The sequence below is a fragment of the Schistocerca gregaria genome, chromosome 3 (assembly GCF_023897955.1).
Source record: "Schistocerca gregaria isolate iqSchGreg1 chromosome 3, iqSchGreg1.2, whole genome shotgun sequence".
Taxonomy (NCBI): domain Eukaryota; kingdom Metazoa; phylum Arthropoda; class Insecta; order Orthoptera; family Acrididae; genus Schistocerca; species Schistocerca gregaria.
In genome coordinates, this window is record NC_064922.1 from 250,185,979 (window position 1) to 250,204,621 (window position 18,643).

Sequence of the window (18,643 nt, forward strand, 5' to 3'; positions counted from 1 at the left end):
ATAGATTAAGGAAAGGCAAACCTATATTTCTAGCATTTGTAGACTTAGAGAAAGCTTTTGACAGTGTTGACGGGAATACTCCCTTTCAAATTCTGAAGGTGGCAGGGGTATGGCAGTTATAAGAGTCAAGGGGCATGAAAGGAAGCAATGGTTGGGAAGGGAGGGAGACGGGGTTGTAGCCTATCCCTAATGTTATTCAATCTACATATTGAGCAAGCAGTAAAGGAAACAAATTGGAGTAGGAATTAAAATCCATGGAAAAGAAATAAAAACTTTGAGGTTTTCCAATGACATTGTAATTCTGTCACAGAGAGCAAAAGATCTAGAAGAGCAGTTGAGTGGAATGGACAGTGTCTCAAAAGGAGGATATAAGATGAACATAAACAAAAGCAAAACAAGGATAATGGAATGTAGTCAAATTAAATCAGGTGATGCTCTGGGAATTAGATTAGGAAATGAGACACTTAAAGTAGTAGATGAGTTTTGCTATTGAGGGAGCAAAATGACTGATGATGGTTGAAGTAGAGAGGGTATAAAACGTAGACTGGCTATAGCATGGAAAGTGTTTCTGAAGAAGAGAGATTTGTTAACATAAAGTGTAGATTTAAGTGCCAGGGAGTCTTTTCTGAATTTATTTGTATGGAGTGTAGCCCTGTATGGAAGTGAAACATGGATGATTAATAGCTTAGACAAGAAGAGAATAGAAGCTTTCGAAATGTGGTGCTACAGAAAATGGTGAAGATTAGATGGGTAGATCATGTAAATAGTGTGGAGGTACTGAATAGAATTGGGGAGAAGAGGAATTTGTGGCACAGCTTGACTAGAAGAAGGAATCACCTGATAGGACGTATTCGGAAGCATCAAGGGATCACCAATTTAGTATTTGAGAACAACATGGAGGGTAATATCTGTAGAGGGAGACCAAGAGATGAATACACTAAGCAGATTCAGAAGGATTTAGGTTGCAGTAGGTACCTGGAGAAGAAGAAGCTTGCACAGGATAGAGTAGAATGGAGAGCTGCATCAAACCAGTTTCTGGAGTGAAAACCACAACAAAAACAAAGAACTCTTCATTCAAGACAACATCTGGGTCCTTCCCTCCAAGAGATCCTCTTTCCAGTCATAATTAAGTAAATAGATATTGGCATCTACCAGGTCAAATGCTTTTTGGCAATCAATAAATAGTGCATCCACCATATTACCTTGGTCCATGGGTTCCAGTGTGTCATGTGAGAAATGGTTTTTGGTGGGTTTTGTACGATAATAGTATTCAGAAGGCTGTCATTCTGTTTGCAGTACCTCATTATAGTTGAGCTCAGAATAATTCTATGATTCTGCAACAGATGGACATCAGTTAGATTGAATGATGGTTTCCTTGTAAATGATTGTGATCTGTGCTTTCTTCAAATCACTAGGCATTGTTTTTGTTCCATGGGTCCATACTGTATTATGGGTAAAAAGGGGCCTAACTCATATGTAAATTCTGTATAGACTCTGGCAGGCATTCCATTGGGTCCTGGATCCTTGACAAATTTGACTGATTTCAGCTGTTTCTCAATGCCATTCGGACTATATCGTAGCTGAGGGAAGTTTATTGTTCCTCATCCAACTCTCAATGAACTCTCATATGGCAATACATCTCCAACAGTACAAACACAACATTACTTTATCACCATATTGTTGCTGCCTCTTATCTATTTCATCCAACTTTGCAGTCATATGAGACTTAAACTGGAGCTGCTCATTTGTCTCTTTCTTAGTAAGAGACTATTTGAAAATGGACTTCAGCATTTTTGATTTTGCTTTGTGACACCAGATTTTGGTTTCCATGTCATCCCTCAGCAATAACCTCAGTTCCACTGACAGCCTTAACATATGAATAGAATTTATTTGGGTTTTATGAGAGGTTTTCCAAAAAGATTCTAGTACAGTAGTCACTGGAGTTCTCAAAAGTTTCCCTAGTTACAGCAAAATGCATTTCATTCAGTCTCTCTCTCTCTCTCTCTCTCTCTCTCTCTCTCTCTCTCTCTCTCTCTATCTTGGGACCAATCGCTTTTGTAGTTTGGTCCCTTTAGCCCCACAAACCAACCAATTAACCTGTCTATCTATTTTTTGTTCTATGCTTTGTTTTACATCTGTTACATAACAGCCACTGTTTCTTCAGAAGTTTATCTACAGAGATATAATACCACGGATGAGCACTTGCACCATAAACTGTTCTACTTGGTATTCATTTGTGCAGTGCAAGGCTAACCAATATTTAAAGATAAGCCATAATTGCTCTACATGCTCTTGCTCAGAGGTAAATGTTTCGAGTTTATCTTCTTAAATAATGCTACTGCCTCTTTATCTAGGTTACTAAAAATGAAAATCTTCATACTTGTTTTAGCTGTGTTTTATACTTCAGTAATCATTGTTTGCAACAAGTGCCTCATGATCACTAATACTGTTTTCAGTGCAGAGAATATCAATTAGGTCAGGACTATTTGCAGCCATTAGATCTAATACATTTTCATTAGGAGCAGGCTCCTGAACTATTTGTTTGGAGTAATTTTCAAAGAACAGATTTTCTTTTATTTTGCTGGATCTTTCCACACTCACAGAACCACAAAGGAAGTAGTTAGGACATGTTTAAGAGGGAGTACAGGTAAATTAGGATTCAGACTAAGATAGACCCATGTCTTACTTTTGAGAGAGAGAGAGGAAAGGATGTAGGTGGTATTAGAGATATTTGAGAATGTTGACTAACCTGTAGCTTTTGAACTTACAAATCATTTATATGACACTGTCAACAGCCCAAAGAGTTAATATATAAAGTTTTCCCAAACATTTTCAAAATTACACAAGTCATTTATTTATTTGAAAGAATCATTTTGGTATTAATAAATTAAGTAGCTGATAATAGTAATTTAAAAAATAAAAACATAAAATGGTCATGAACAGTTATCAGACAATATAATTGAATCAAAAATAATATCAGAAAAAGCTAAAGGAAAAACAGCATTTATCCTGAGGACTCCACTCATATCTTCTGAACTGACATTTCAATTCAAAGAGTTTAATTGCCAGAGAGATCAAGATTTAGTATCACTATAAATAAGGCACAGAGACAGATGTAAATATGTTGTGGTACAATCTGAAAGAACCATGCTGTTAACATAGTCAGCTACATGTAGCTTTCTCTAGGGATGGGGAAACCCAAAGAATTTATGCATCCAATCACCAAATAACAAGATGACAATTGTAGTTCATAAGGAAGTATTGTGACAGAATAAGTTAATTAAGAATGAAATATAGTGAAAACATAGAAATGTTTTGTCTCTCTAAAATCCAAAATATTTTAAAATGTTGTAGGAAGTTCTCAAATATTTTGGAATGTTCTCCATTCTCTGTAAAGAAATTAGGGTATTGTTGAATACTACAGTGAATTGGAGTGTTGGAGAGTATTTTGGAGCATTTGAGGGTACTTTTCAACTTAGCATACCAATATTTTTATGAATTTTTTAATGTTAATTTTTACTGTAATCTCAAATGTTCTTGAGTGGTCTGGAATCTTTGTAGAAAACAAAAGAAAATAAAAATCATATGAAGTGGATCTTTTTCAGCTAGTTAGCTAATAAAAATTATAGTTTTGACAATACTGTGAGCTATCTGTGTGTCAGTTCTGTCTGAAGCTCACTGTTTACATACCTGCTGTGAAAAAATATCTACAGTGAATATGACTATTTGTTTGTTCCTAATTGCAAGTGAACTTAGTTGGTTTTTCTGTTATTTTTACAAAAAGAAATCCCCAGGAATATAAGTATCAACAGAACTGATTGTCTTTGATGCAGAGGCATAAATGGGTTCTGCAGTTCTCAAGCAAACATAATAATACATCATGTTGAAGAAAGGAAGCCACTGACTTGTAGCTGGTGGTGCATAATAACACACAAAAGAAAACAGTACTTACACTAGCTTTCTTGCTCTTGCAATTTCTCTAGCAAAAGTACACACCTTTACACAGATGTAACCACACACAGACCCAAAGGTACACACCTGCAGTGAGACTGACTGTTGATTACTGAGAGCTGTTGCTTGTGAGGTAGAGATGGGGAGGGGGTAGAGAAGGACACAGAATGAAAGGTGGGGTGGTAGGGTATTGTGATGCAGGTCTTTTGACAGATGACTCAGTGTGGCTGCAGAGGATGAAGGAAGTGGGGTAAGAGAGGGGTGAAAAATAGAAATCATGGGTGCCTTGCATGGAGGGAGGAAGAAAGGTGAGGCAATGGGAAACAGGTTAGCAGAAGTTTGAGCCAGGGGTTTTGCAAGAGCACAGTATATGCTGGAGGGACATTCCCCACATGTGTAGTTCAGCTAAACTAGTGCTGGAAGCAAGTATCTAAATCACTCATGTAGTGAAGCAGCTATTGCGTTGTGGTATGAAGCATTTTCAGCAACTGAATGGTCAAGTTTGCATTTGGCCGCAGTTTGGGAGTGACCATTCTTATGAACAGACATTGTTTACTTGTCATGCCCACATAGAGTACTGCACAGTAACTGCAGCATCACTGATATACAACATGGATACCTTCAAACATGACCCATCCTTTTGTAGGATTGCAGTAGGAGGCAGTGAATGAGTCGATGGGACAGGTGATGCACCTGGGTCAGTCACAAGGAATGCAGGACTACAAGCAGGATTGGTATAGGGATAGACAAGCATACTGTATTGGCTTTGTGAGTGGCAGGACACTATTTTGGGTGATGTGGTTAGGATTTTGCATAGGATATACCCACCTCAAAGTGCAGCAAGAAGTAGTCGAAGCTCTGGTAAAGGATGTTATTGAGCTTTAAATCTAAAGTGGCTAAGTTCCACATCTATCCAGATTCACTGTCTGTTGTTAAGAGTATCCAGTGAATGTCAAATAACTTTTAGAAGGCAGTTAATAACAGCTATGTTAATCTGTTAATTATATCATGATGATACACATATTATTTCGGAATGTGTAGTGAAGTGATACATAGAATTTTTGTCCATTATTTAGATATTATTTTGCAAACTCATTTTGTTTGCTGTATTCTGGAAAAAGGGGCACTGGTATTAAATTCAGTACTAACAGAGTGTTGCCTGAGGCACATAATAAATTTCATGTCAATGAGATTTCATTCCCATCAACGTGCAAGTCACTGGAGTGGCGTCACCTCAAAAGATTTGCACCAGGCGAATGGGAGGCCCTAACAACATGGCATTTACATTTACATGTCAATGAGATGGAGTCTCTCCCTCTCATGTAGTAGCACAAAAATATATTTCCCTAATGTGCTTTTGACACAACCCAGTCTGAATAATACTGTAGATGTCTGCATAAATAGCTGTTCACATTAATGTAAGTAACTACCAGTAATTTTTGTTCATAATTTTCCAGATATTAGAGTAAAGAATAATAATTTGTTGAATTTGTATATGTCTGTTGTAATATCACTTATCTGACATTGTCTTTGACTGTACAAATCAAGAGACTTTATCTGCAAAGTATTGATTGGTATCTGTTCTGAATGCAAATTATGGTTTAGCACAGGTGCCTTCTCATTTCTGTCTCATGTTTTTGTGATCCAGCAACTTTCAGGGAATTTGCCATATGATTTTTAATGATTTATTTTCATGCACACTTTCACACACTATTATACATAAATGATATTTACCTTTTGTGGTGCCATGAATGTTAATGAGCCTTGTCTCTGTCTCTATTGTGCCCTCAACAGACACACCAAGGATACATCTCCAAGTACCAAAATCCTCTTCTGACATAGCTGACACTGTGATTCCACAATCTCCACTTTGAAGACCCTTTCCATAATAAATTAAACCACTTATTCCAAGTCCTTCAGCAACTCTGAATGACTCTCCGGATGGTTTCACAAAACGACAGTACTCCAACGTTCTTTTAACATTGCAGTACAGGTCAACTGCTCCTGCTTTCCAGTCTGACTTCTTCCATCCTACTGATTCTGTTTCATCTAAAATACAAATAATAAAATGCTGTTAACAAATGTGCTGATCAAATACATGAACTGGTTTCAATAACATCTTTACAATATTCACCCTACAAACTCAATAAGCTTTCAGATAAATCCTTCTTCAAGATAAGTGAAAGCACACACACACACACACACACACACACACACACACACACACACACACACACACACACAGAGTTACATTGTGCTGGCTGAATGCTATGTCCGCTATTTGGCAGGTAGACCGGGGCAAGAGGCTATGTTGAGCAGAATAGGTGAAAGGATGAAAGAAGTGGGTCAAGAAGGGAGGACTGTGGTAGGTTGGTTGATAACTTGGATAGAGGCAGCACATGTGCAGGATAGGGATGTGGGAGGAAGATGCAGAAGGTGCACACAGAGTCACCATTCTTCCCTAGGTCTCATCCCAAAAAAAAAAAAAAAACCTGTCAACAGAAGAAAGGACATACTTCTGCAGCCTCAAAACAGACACTGATTTAATTAACCTCCTTGCAGCCATAAGACTTCACCACTGTTGAACTGCAATGACTACTTGACTAATGGCATCTGCCAACTGTCTGACGCTTCTGCCTATGAACCCTGTCAAAGTGATTCATATTCATGGTCTACACAATTGGATTCTATTAGTTGTACTTTTCATCCCCATAGATCCACAGTGAGGAGAGTTTCAGGATGATGAACATATCAGAAAACAAGACTACACAATAAATATTTTCAAAGAAAAGTATATACGCTAATGTAACTTGCAGAGATCTAAAGTGTAATGTTCACGTGGATGTGGAATGAGTCAAAAAATTGAAAACATTTTCATCTACAAGTTAATAATAACTTGTCATAAAATCTGTAAATGTTCAGCACACTGAGTTTCATATGACTATTTTTAGGCTATTGTAGTCATGCATCATCAAATAGAAAAATCATTTTACAACATTAATTTCCATTGATCACAGTACTGCACTGAATTGTACAGATTGTACATAATACTCATGTTATTTGATATAGTCAGTAACATATACATTTCAGTTTCTCCTGCAAAGAAATTCATCTATGGATTAGAAGGAGTAAACCACCTATGAATCCATTAGGCTTCTCTTAAACTGAACTTTATCAGTAGTTAAACTTTACATTCTTGTGTTCACACTAGAGATAATTCTTATTACATGTTGTTGGATTCAGAAAAATTGGCTTGATAAGTTACCACAAAAAATAATCCTGCACAACATTAAAGAATGGAAGTAAGCAAAACACTAGCAGAACACCAAAATAATGAGAATTATTTTACAAAAATATGTGTATTTGATGCAGCATTTTCAAAACTTAAACCCTTTCAAAATGATGCCCAATAGACATGACAAACTTGTCCTAATGTTTTTTCCACTGGTGGAAATGTTTTTCAAACTTGTCTCTAAAGTTACACTGTTTAGTGCTTCTAATGATTGTTTCCACTTCTTCTATGTCTTGAAAATGGTCTTCTTTCAGGCTTCTTTTCATTCTTGAGAATAAAAAAAAAGTTACAGAGCCCAAGTCCAGTCACAGGAGTGGTGAGGAATCATTGCCATTTGGATTTTGGCTGGAAACTGCCTGACACTCAGTGCTTTGTGCACAGAGGTGTTGAGTTGCAAAAGTTAATCTCTTGATTATCACAATGTGGATCATTTTTTCATGTAATCATTTTAGCACTTGAAAGTAGTAAAGCAGTTAATTGTCATACCATTGAGAATGAATTCACGGTGGATGATCCTCTTGACAAAAAAAAAAAAAAAAAAAAAAAAAAAACTAATCATTTTCTCAAATGACATCTCTGCAATGAAGGAGTCATCCAATGGCTCAGTTGTTGCTCAGCTTCTGAGTCATGTCCATAACACCACAATTTATTGCCTGTGATGACTTTTGCATGAAAATCCAGATCAGTTTCTGATTGTTCTTTCAATTCCTGGCACGTATGTAAGTGAATGGCTCTGTGGTTATCAGAAAGCATACACAAGAGTGAATTTTGCTCTAACACATTTCATATTCAGTTCTTCATTCATAAGTCACTGGATTAATCTCCAGGATGTTAGTCACTTCCACCAATTCATCAGTTCACAGTCCGGCCTCAGCAGCGAGAGACTATGGTCATGTGGGTGTGAGCTGCATTTGCGTGAGTGTATGTTGCCTATTTTCAATGAAGGCTTTGTTAGCTGAAAGTTCATTTTCTGAATGTCTTTTTGTTGTGCCTATCTCTGACTCAGCATCTCCACTTTATGGTGAGTACCAACTATCCTTTTTATAATATCATTACATTCCATCCTGGATTTTCCATTGTTTGATACTTTATACAAAGATATCTAAAATAACTTTTGCTGTCTCTTGGCAGTCTTTGACATCATTGCTATAACTGAATGAAATATTGGACACACTCTGGGTTGGTTCAAGTCCTCTGAAAATAGTGACTGCTACATTGGAAGGCAATATTAGCAGTACTGCACTGCGCCAATTGCAGGTACCAGACTGTACTGTCTAACTGCTGGTCGGTAATTGGTAACTGTGTGTGTGTCCACAGCACATCATGTTTTGATGCCTGTCAGAGGAAGACTTTCCATGTCTGCAAAGCAATCTGAGGTTGAGAACATTCCCTATTGACTTCACACTAATGGCGGATAATTATAACACAACAGAGGAAGTCACATTGAAGTGGGAAGAGCTCCACATTTGTGAGTGCCATCTGAAGCCTGCTGCATAGAGGTGAGAGATGCCAGTTGAGTGAGTGTGCCTGAGTGGTGGTGGCCTCTCACAGTATTTGTTGTGTGGCTCTTGCTTGGTACACAATACCTATGTCTGACAACATTCGTTTGCAAATAGAGATTTTCTTAAGGACTTAAGCAGTTCTGTGGTATATTACTCCCATTTCAGTTTATTATCAAGCTGTAATCCCAAGAATTTAACACTGTCAACACCCTTTATTTGCTTGCCATTATATTTTAATCATATACTGGTGGGAAACCTCTTGCTAGGTCTGAACTTAATTTAGCACCTTTTTTCAAAGTTTAATGATGAGTAATTGGCTAGGAACCATTTATGTCCATTAAAATTTTACTAACCAACCTTTCTAATCCTATATGTGATTTACTGCAATCTTTGTATCATCTGCAAACAAAACAAACTTGGCATCTAGTAACTTTACTGATGGAAGGTCATTGAAATACACCAATGGAAATGGAAAAAAGAACACATTGACACCGGTGTGTCAGACCCACCATACTTGCTCCGGACACTGCGAGAGGGCTGTACAGGCAATGATCACACGCACGGCACAGTGGACACACCAGGAACTGCAGTGTTGGCCGTCGAATGGTGCTAGCTGCGCAGCATTTGTGCACCGCCGCCGTCAGTGTCAGCCAGTTTGCCGTGGCATACGGAGCTCCATTGCAGTCTTTAACACTGGTAGCATGCCGCGACAGCATGGACGTGAACCGTATGTGCAGTTGACGGACTTTGAGCGAGGGCGTATAGTGGGCATGCGGGAGGCCGGGTGGACGTACCGCCGAATTGCTCAACACGTGGGGCGTGAGGTCTCCACAGTACATCGATGTTGTTGCCAGTGGTCGGCGGAAGGTGCACGTGCCCGTCGACCTGGGACCGGACCGCAGTGATGCACGCATGCACGCCAAGACCTTAGGATGCTACGCAGTGCCGTAGGGGACCGCACCGCCACTTTCCAGCAAATTAGGGACACTGTTGCTCCTGGGGTATCGGCGAGGACCATTCGCAACCGTCTCCATGAAGCTGGGCTACGGTCCCGCACACCGTTAGGCCTTCTTCCGCTCACACCCCAACATCGTGCAGCCCACCTCCAGTGGTGTCGCGACAGGCGTGAATGGAGGGACGAATGGAGATGTGTCGTCTTCAGCGATGAGAGTCGCTTCTGCCTTGGTGCCAATGATGGTCGTATGTGTGTTTGGTGCCGTGCAGGTGAGCACCACAATCAGGACTGCATACGACTGAGGCACACAGGGCCAACACCCGGCATCATGGTGTGGGGAGCGATCTCCTACACTGGCCGTACACCTCTGGTGATCGTCGAGGGGACACTGAATAGTGCACGGTACATCCAAACCGTCATCGAACCCATCATTCTACCATTCCTAGACCGGCAAGGGAACTTGCTGTTCCAACAGGACAATGCACGTCAGCATGTATCCCGTGCCACCCAACGTGCTCTAGAAGGTGTAAGTCAACTACCCTGGCCAGCAAGATCTCCGGATCTGTCCCCCATTGAGCATGTTTGGGACTGGATGAAGCGTCGTCTCACGCGGTCTGCACGTCCAGCACGAACGCTGGTCCAACTGAGACGCCAGGTGGAAATGGCATGGCAAGCCGTTCCACAGGACTACATCCAGCATCTCTACGATCGTCTCCATGGGAGAATAGCAGCCTCCATTGCTGCAAAAGGTGGATATACACTGTACTAGTGCCGACATTGTGCATGCTCTGCTGCCTGTGTCGATGTGCCTGTGGTTCTGTCAGTGTGATCATGTGATGTATCTGACCCCAGGAATGTGTCAATAAAGTTTCCCCTTCCTGGGACAATGAATTCATGGTGTTCTTATTTCAATTTCCAGGAGCGTATACAAAAAAACACACTAACATGGAACCTCATGGGACATTACATCTAATTAGTCCCCAGGTGAATGAAACCTGATGGCTTAATACGTGTCTCATTCCTACTGACTCACCTTTTTTCGTATCAAAGAGATATGATTTGGACCATCTGGCACTGTTACCTAGTACACAAACTGGATGAAAGCATTTCAGTTTCCAGGCAGGTGGCAGTCTTAAAATACTGTCATGTTTTGATGAGTGTCATACTCATCATCTTCTGGTAAAATGTCTGAATATAGGATGCTGTAATATTTATACAGGTGGTGGGCCCTCTCCATCTGGCTATGGGTGGCCATGTACTTTTCAGCCAGTAAGGAGAGGAGGGGGAGGGGCTGCAGTAGGGAGGGGGGGCGGAGTAGTAGCAAGTGCACCATTCTCTGTGTGGATATTCTAGCAGCATCTTGCAACTTGAATGGTACTGAGCATGCTGTCATCATATTACTGCTAATGATGGAGTCCACTTAGTTGCTTTCCTTCATCTCTGTTGACCAGATTTATCTGAACCCATATTTCCATTGATTCTTTTACAACAAAGTCTCGGTGCTTAGCAAAGTACCTTAGTGTTCTGAATGTCAAATGTGTGACTCTCCTAGATGATATGCTCTGCTATTGCTGATTTCTCTGTCTGTCCCAGTCACACATGTGTGATGTGTTCCTCACAGCCTTTCAAAGTACATTGTTGCATTTGACCATGTACTGTTGGCCACATTCACAGGTGATGCTGTATATTACAGGTACATTTGGTTTTGTGAGGTCTTTCATAGAGCCAAACCACTCTTTTGTCTTCAGTGGTGGCTGGAAGACCATCTAATTTTCAAGTAGCTTTGTAATCTTCGGCTGAGTGTTGTCCCAAGTGTGAAAGAAAAGTGAGTCTTTTGTATTCTTCTTCCTCTTCACATTTTCCAGCATATTATCTCTTCTTGAATGCCCTACAAACCTGCACTTTTCTGTACCCATTTTAGCAGAATACTTCCTTTAGATGTTATAGTTTATCTAGGAGGTCTCCCCATACATCTGTTCATAAAACTCTGTTGCACCTTAAGTATGTGGTTGTCAGTGCATATTCAAGAAGTTCAACTATTTGTGGCTCAAAATGTTGAGACAACAGTTACAAAACATCTTGTAGAGATACTTAGGTGAAAAGCTATGTAACACTGAAACTCATGAGCAAGTTATCTCTTTGTAAGTGCATGTCCTGAAATATTTTGGTGAAATTGGCTTATTTCTTAACAATTAATAAGATGACTACAGTGTCCCACTATGGTTCTTCTAGCAGACAAAGGGAATGCAATGGTGCTCACATGTACCAAAGACTACCATCATGATTTTGGCTCACTGCTACAAATCTCAGCCTACTGGATGTTGAAAAACAATCCTACCTTGACAATGACCAGAAAAACTGTGGCTCTGGTGAAGAACTCAAAGCTACCAGAGGCAGTGAAGAAGTGGGTGTACCCCAGGGTGCCAGCAACAGTATACAGAGTACAAAAAATCCCCAAGGAAGAGATGTCTCTGTGGACAATACTCAATACCATCAATTCACACAATTATGGACTGGCTGAATATCTGGTGAGACTTCATAAACCTCTTGGGGGACACTGTACTTGGCTGATTTTGTGAAAATACTAAAGGATAGGTGGTTACAAAGATATGACCTGCTACTGAGTTTTGACTTGCGTAGGTATTTTGCAAAAGTTCCTCTACATCCTTAGCCACAGCAGAGAGTTTTATGAACAGATGGATGAAGTGACATTAGATTTCCCACTGGCTCCAGTACCACAAGTCTCTACATGGAACATTTTGAGGAGATGGTCCTTCAAACACTTGCCAGAAACCCAAGCATTTCTTCTAGTATATCAACAACACTTTTATGGTATGTCAGAGTGGCAGACAGGCACTGGATGACTGTCTGGACCACTTTAACAGCATCCATTAAAACACTGCTTTCATTATGGAAATAGAGGATAGTGATTGTCATCTGGACATACTAATAAAGGAGAAGGCAGATGGTACACTCAGTCATTCAAACACACCTGGGTGCAACAAGCTGTCACCATCCAGCACAATGACAGACAGTGCTGACCACGCTGAAACATAGGGGGCACATAATCTGTGATAAAGAAAGCCTCCCAGAGGAACTACAATGTCTGAAGGAAATATTTTGCAAAACTGGGTGCACTGAAGCACAGATCTGTAGGCCATTCAAGAAGAGACAACATGCTGGAAAACAGGAAGAAGAAGAAGAAGAAGAAGAAGAAGAAGAAAAGAGACTTACTTTCCTTCTGTACTTGGAACCACTCTCAGCCCAAAGCTGGAAGGATACTTGAATAATCCAACATGAAAACAGTCTTCTGACCATGGTTGAAGACAAAAGATTGCTTGGCTTTGTGAAGTACCCACTACAGCTGAATATACCTGTAATATATAGCATTCCCTAGGAACGTGGCTAATAGTACATTGGGGAAAAGCACCATTATATTTTGGGACACTGTGAGGAGCACATCAGGAACATACAACTGGGACAGACAGAGAAATCGACAATAGCAGAGAACAGCATATAGGAGTACCACACCTTTGACTTTCAGAACACTAGGACACATTACCAAGCAACTGGCTACTGCAACAATGTTGTAAAGGAATCAATAGAAATACACAATTCACAAGAACCTGATCAACAAAGATGAAGGATACCAACTAAGTGTGGTACAGAATTCCATCTTAGCAAGAATACATTGCAAGCACCCTCCAGTTCACAAGACACAGCTGCAATATGATCAGTGCATGTGCTACCCTCATTACTGTAGCTGAACACCCCCCCCCCCCCCCAAAAAAAAAAAAAAAAAAAAAAACCCTCATCAACTAGTCAGTACTCAGCCACCCATACCCAGGTGGAGGCGGTCAACTGCCAGTATAAATATTACAGCTTCCACCACATATCTTGATGCTACAAAAGAAGATGACGAGTATGATACTCATTGAAACATTATGATATTTTAACACTGTCATCCGGCTGGAAACCTGAGAGCTTTTCACCTAAAGTATATACTGGGAGAACCTACATTCATATATAGCTTGTACTTTATTATGTAATGAATTAAGCACATTCTCACAGTCTATATAGGTAGCATTCCCAACCTTGTAACTGTTACGAACAGATGAAATTACAATTGTTCGTCCATAGCTGTGGTTGATTTCTCTGGAAGATGGCTCATCTGAACTACAACATATGAAATATTAGTTCACTTTATTAAATGAGAGATAAAATGATTTACTTAATTTTATAAATCATTTGCACAAGAGTGCTTGATAATTTATGACTGTCATTGACTATTAAAGCATCACTTGATGCCCTAATTAACAAACTGTTCTCTTGAAGTACAATGTGCAAAGTTCACAGATGTACTTTTCCATCTGAGACTTTGAATAACCCTTCAGTCCCAGTTAATGATGATGGCTGCTTCAGCTGTGGTCATGAACTGGGGCAGAGCACTTCCATGTTTCACTCTACACTGACCTCTGTGTGAGGGCACTATGTGCTGAGAGAGAATGTGTGACTTCAGCCTCTCCCATTTGTCACTGCAGACTGCCGTAACCCCTCAATAATGTCTGTGGTATCAATATGCATTGCCAACTTTGGTGTGTAACCACAATCTCTGAACTGTGACATTAACAATTTGTCTGTTGTCAGATGGTTAAACAGCCAGTTGTATACAACCTTTTCTAAAATTTTCAAGAATGCGAAAGTGAAACTGGTTAGGAATATGATGATATTTCTTTATTTCTTCTCTTGCACATGAGTCCTCCACAGGGATATGACGTGTGTGCAAAGGGTTGAGAAAGAGAATGGCATAAGGATGGACCATGATATTGTGTAGGTTGGATGAGCAGTGGAATACCCCTTAAAAGGGGTGGGAAGGATTGTCAGTAAGATGTCCCTCATTTCCAGGCATGACATTAGATATTCAAAGCCTTAGTGAAGGATATGTTTCAGTTGCTCCAGTCTGAGATGATAATGGCATGAACAGTGATTATTAGACAACTAGGTGGTAATGTGGTGGGGACGGTTAAGATAGATGCTAGACTATGGCGAATTGGTTGGAGGTGTTGGCCAACAGAAGCAGAGATTCTTTCAGTGGGATCACAGACCAGCTACAATGATTTGTCCAATACTGTTAAGCTTGTAGGTTTTGGAAAGCTCATTATAAGACATACTGCAAAATATTAAAGATGGTATTACAAATGTTGATGCAAATGCATTACAAGAGAAAGATAATCACATCAGATAACAAAATAAATACAGTCTATGGAGACTGAAGAAGAAGACTGGTGAAGTCAAAGATGAAGTGGAGAAGATAATACACACATCAAAAAATGTTTTGCATTACCCTGGTTCCCAGAACTCCTAAAGATAGACATTGGCTTTGGATATTATATCACAGAGACAGATTTGTCACTAAACTGCCCAAAGATGTAAACAACCAAGCATTAGCAGCACCTATTAGATGGAGGAGGTCCGACAGCTGATCAATTCCAGTCATTACACCAGGAAGGATGTACACGGCTCATATTTTCTGTAGCTCACCCATGCCTAGATGGTCAATACTGTGGTTCAATCATGTCCACATTGTTACTTTGTGCCAGGGAGGGCTCTCAACAATGGATGTGTCCAGGCGTCTCGGAGTGAACCAAAGTGATGTTGTTCGGACATGGAAGAGATACAGAGAGACATGAACTGCTGATGACATGCTTCGCATAGGCCGCCCAAGTGCTACTACTGCAGTAGATGACTGCTACCTATGGATTACAGCTTGGAGGAACCCTGACAGCAATGCCACCATGTTGGATAATACTTTTTGTGCATCCGCAAGACATCATGTTATGACTCAAACTGTGCGCAATGGGCTGCATGATGTGCAACTTCACTCCTGACATCCATAGAAAGGTCCATCTTTGCAATAACAACACCATGCAGCATGGTACAGATGGCCCAAACAACATGCCGAATGGACAGCTCAGGATTGGTACCACATTCTCTTCACCAATGAGTGTCACATATGCTTTCAACCAGGCTATCATCAGAGACATGTTTGGAGGCAACCCTGTCAGGCTGAATGCCTTAGACACATTGTCCAGCAAGTGCAGCAAGGTGAGGTTCCCTGCTGTTTTGGGGTGGCATTATGTGGGGCTGACATACACCACTGGTGGTCATGGAAGGCACCACAACGGTTCTACAATACATGAATGTCATACTCTGACTGATAGTGCAACCATATCAGCAGCATATTGGTGAGGCATTCGTGTTTGTGGATGACAATTCATGCCCCCTTGGTGCACATCCTGTGAATGACTTCCTTCAGGATAATGACATTGCTCGACTAGAATGGCCAGCATGTTCTCCAGACATGAACTCTATTGAACATTCCTGGGATGGATTGAAAAGGGCTGTTTATGGACGACGTGACCGACCAACCACTCTGAGGGATCTATGCCAAATCGCCATTGAGGAGTGGGACAATCTGGACCAACAGTGTCTTGATGAACTTGTGGATAGTATGCCACATCTAATACAGGCATGCATCAGTGCAAGAGAATGTGCTACTGGGTATTAGAGGTACTGGTGTGTACAGTAATCTGGACCACCATCACTGAAGGTCTTGCTGTATGGTGCACAATATGCAACGTGCGATTTTCATGAGCAGTAAAAAGGGTGGAAATGATGTTTATGTTGATCTCTATACCAGTTTTCTGTACAGGTTCCAGAACTCTCAGAAACGAGGTGATGCAAAACTTTTTTTGATGTGTGTATTAAGAGTAAGTGATACATTGATAACATAAGCAAAATTTTTAAGAAGCGTTTCATAGCTATTACTAAAAAGATGGGGTTGTCAGATTCAGTAGATACTGCAAATATGATCCTCACTACACCAGTAAAAGTAATATCCACCAAAAAATCTTTAAAATCAAAATAATCTAGTGGTTATGATGAAATATCAACAATCCAACCTACACAATATCATGGTCCATCCTTATGCCATTCTCTTTCTCAACCCTTTGCACACACGTCATATTCCTGTGGAGGACTCATGTGCAAGACCTGCCCAATATACCAACCCAGCAAATTCTACTCCAGTCCTGTCAGAGTCTTTTCCTATCTCATGGGAGGTAGGATCACCTGTGAAAGAAGTCAAGCTCAATTTCTGAACATGACCAAACACCAGTTATACACCAGAATGAATGGACTCTGCTAAACTGCGTAAAAGAGCAGAATAAACCACACAGCGGCAGAATATGCTCAATTTCAATTGCTGCTTCACAGCCAATGCCATCTGGATCCTTTTCCCCAGCACCAGACTTTCTGAACTATGCAGATGGGAATTATCCTTGCAAAACATCCTCGAATCCCATAATCCTTCTGGGCTCAATCTCTACCAACCTCCTACACTCGCACCTTCTTTCGAACAGTCTTACCTTTCTCTATTCTGTTACCCTCTCCTAATTCACATCCCTACTTTACCATAACATATTACATAAACTCACTGACTCCAGTGTTCTTGTGTTGCAATCCTATGCAATGCACCTCTTACCTCTCCCTCCCATATTCATATCACACACAGTTTCTGCCTCCGTCTGACAAGTCAGCCACCCTTCCCCAACCCTTCCTTTCAATCCCCCCCACTCACCTAACCCACTTGAAACAAACCCCCAACCCAATCTATTTGACAATCTTTAACCCTGTCAAAAAGCTAGGAAACTAGTCACTCTTTATTTTTGTTGACACTGTGAGCCATATGAATAAAACTGAAGCACAAGCTTGGAACATAAAGGCAGAAGTCAGAGCATTTACTTGCAGTCAAAAAGAAGAAGTGAAGCTTTTGCTTGAGATTGTATGAAAGACCTTTACCTTGTTCTCCTACCTTTTAAGTCTAACACAAAGCAAACGCTTCCAGAAATCTGCTTTGTCTGAATTGTCACCAATCTTTGTTGACTAAGCACGGCCATCTGATTTTGCTGTTTTGATAGACATAAGACTCTCTTTTGCTTTAGTAGTTCTAAGTAAGCGCATGTGTCAGGTCAAATAAAGAGATCCTCATCTGATTCAGATGAAAGCTTGATATGTGCAGGAAGTAAAATAGTATTTTTAACCACAGTTTTAGAAACTTGTCCTGAATTATTAGAGAAATCACAACTTTAAGAAGTAAAACCAAAAAAAAGGAATCTCCTCATCTAAAGTGAATTTGTATGACAGGCCATAATGTCGAAGGAAGGAAAATGTTTGTCAGAAACAGATGGGACAAAGTCGTGCAGTACCACAAAATTCACAGGCCAGTGCTGCTGGAGCATTTTAACTTGACAAGCATGCAAATGGAAAAAGAAGCTATGATAATGAACTTTGTTAATGCAGAGATAATAAATGAAAACAATGGGTCATGAGGAGAAAATTGAAAATAGCTTTAATACATACACTATTCCTTAGACCATGTTACCAATAGATTGTTGTAGATGATAAGCAGTTTTGTGTTTTCATTAATAAAATAATTCAAAATTATGCATCTTGTATTAGAGCTGTGATTTGTTACCATTTTTTCATGTGCTCTCCTAAGAATTCCACTCTCAGTTATAGGTTCCCCTTCATTATTACCATTGTCACAGAAATTCTGTGCACTAGCTTCAAAATCTTCATCCTGTACATGTTTCATAACACTATGGAATGCAAAGCAGTAAGCTAAAATTATTTGAACATTTGGTGTGGAAACTCTATACACAGATTGCAAAACAGGAAACAACCTCTTCAGCTGACCAAAACTATGCTCTATCATGTCTCTCTTTTTTTTAAAAGCCTGTTGAATGATTTTTTACTCTCCTCTTTTGGAATATGATAGCGGTTGTCACCCAGGGCTCTAGACCATAGCCCTCATCAAACAAAAGAACAGTGTTCTTAAATTTAATTAACATTTCCCTGACACGAATTTATCTCTATTTGACT

General features: G+C 40.1%; 1 protein-coding gene across 1 annotated transcript in view; it reads right to left on the reverse strand.

Moving 5' to 3' along the window:
• Positions 1-18,643, reverse strand: part of LOC126355327 (uncharacterized) — a 234,927-nt gene that overhangs the window by 44,950 nt on the left and 171,334 nt on the right. Inside the window, exon 11 of the mRNA XM_050005621.1 lies at positions 5,686-6,000. Coding sequence (XP_049861578.1) covers positions 5,686-6,000 — 315 coding nt within the window. The remainder of the gene's footprint in view (positions 1-5,685; positions 6,001-18,643) is intronic.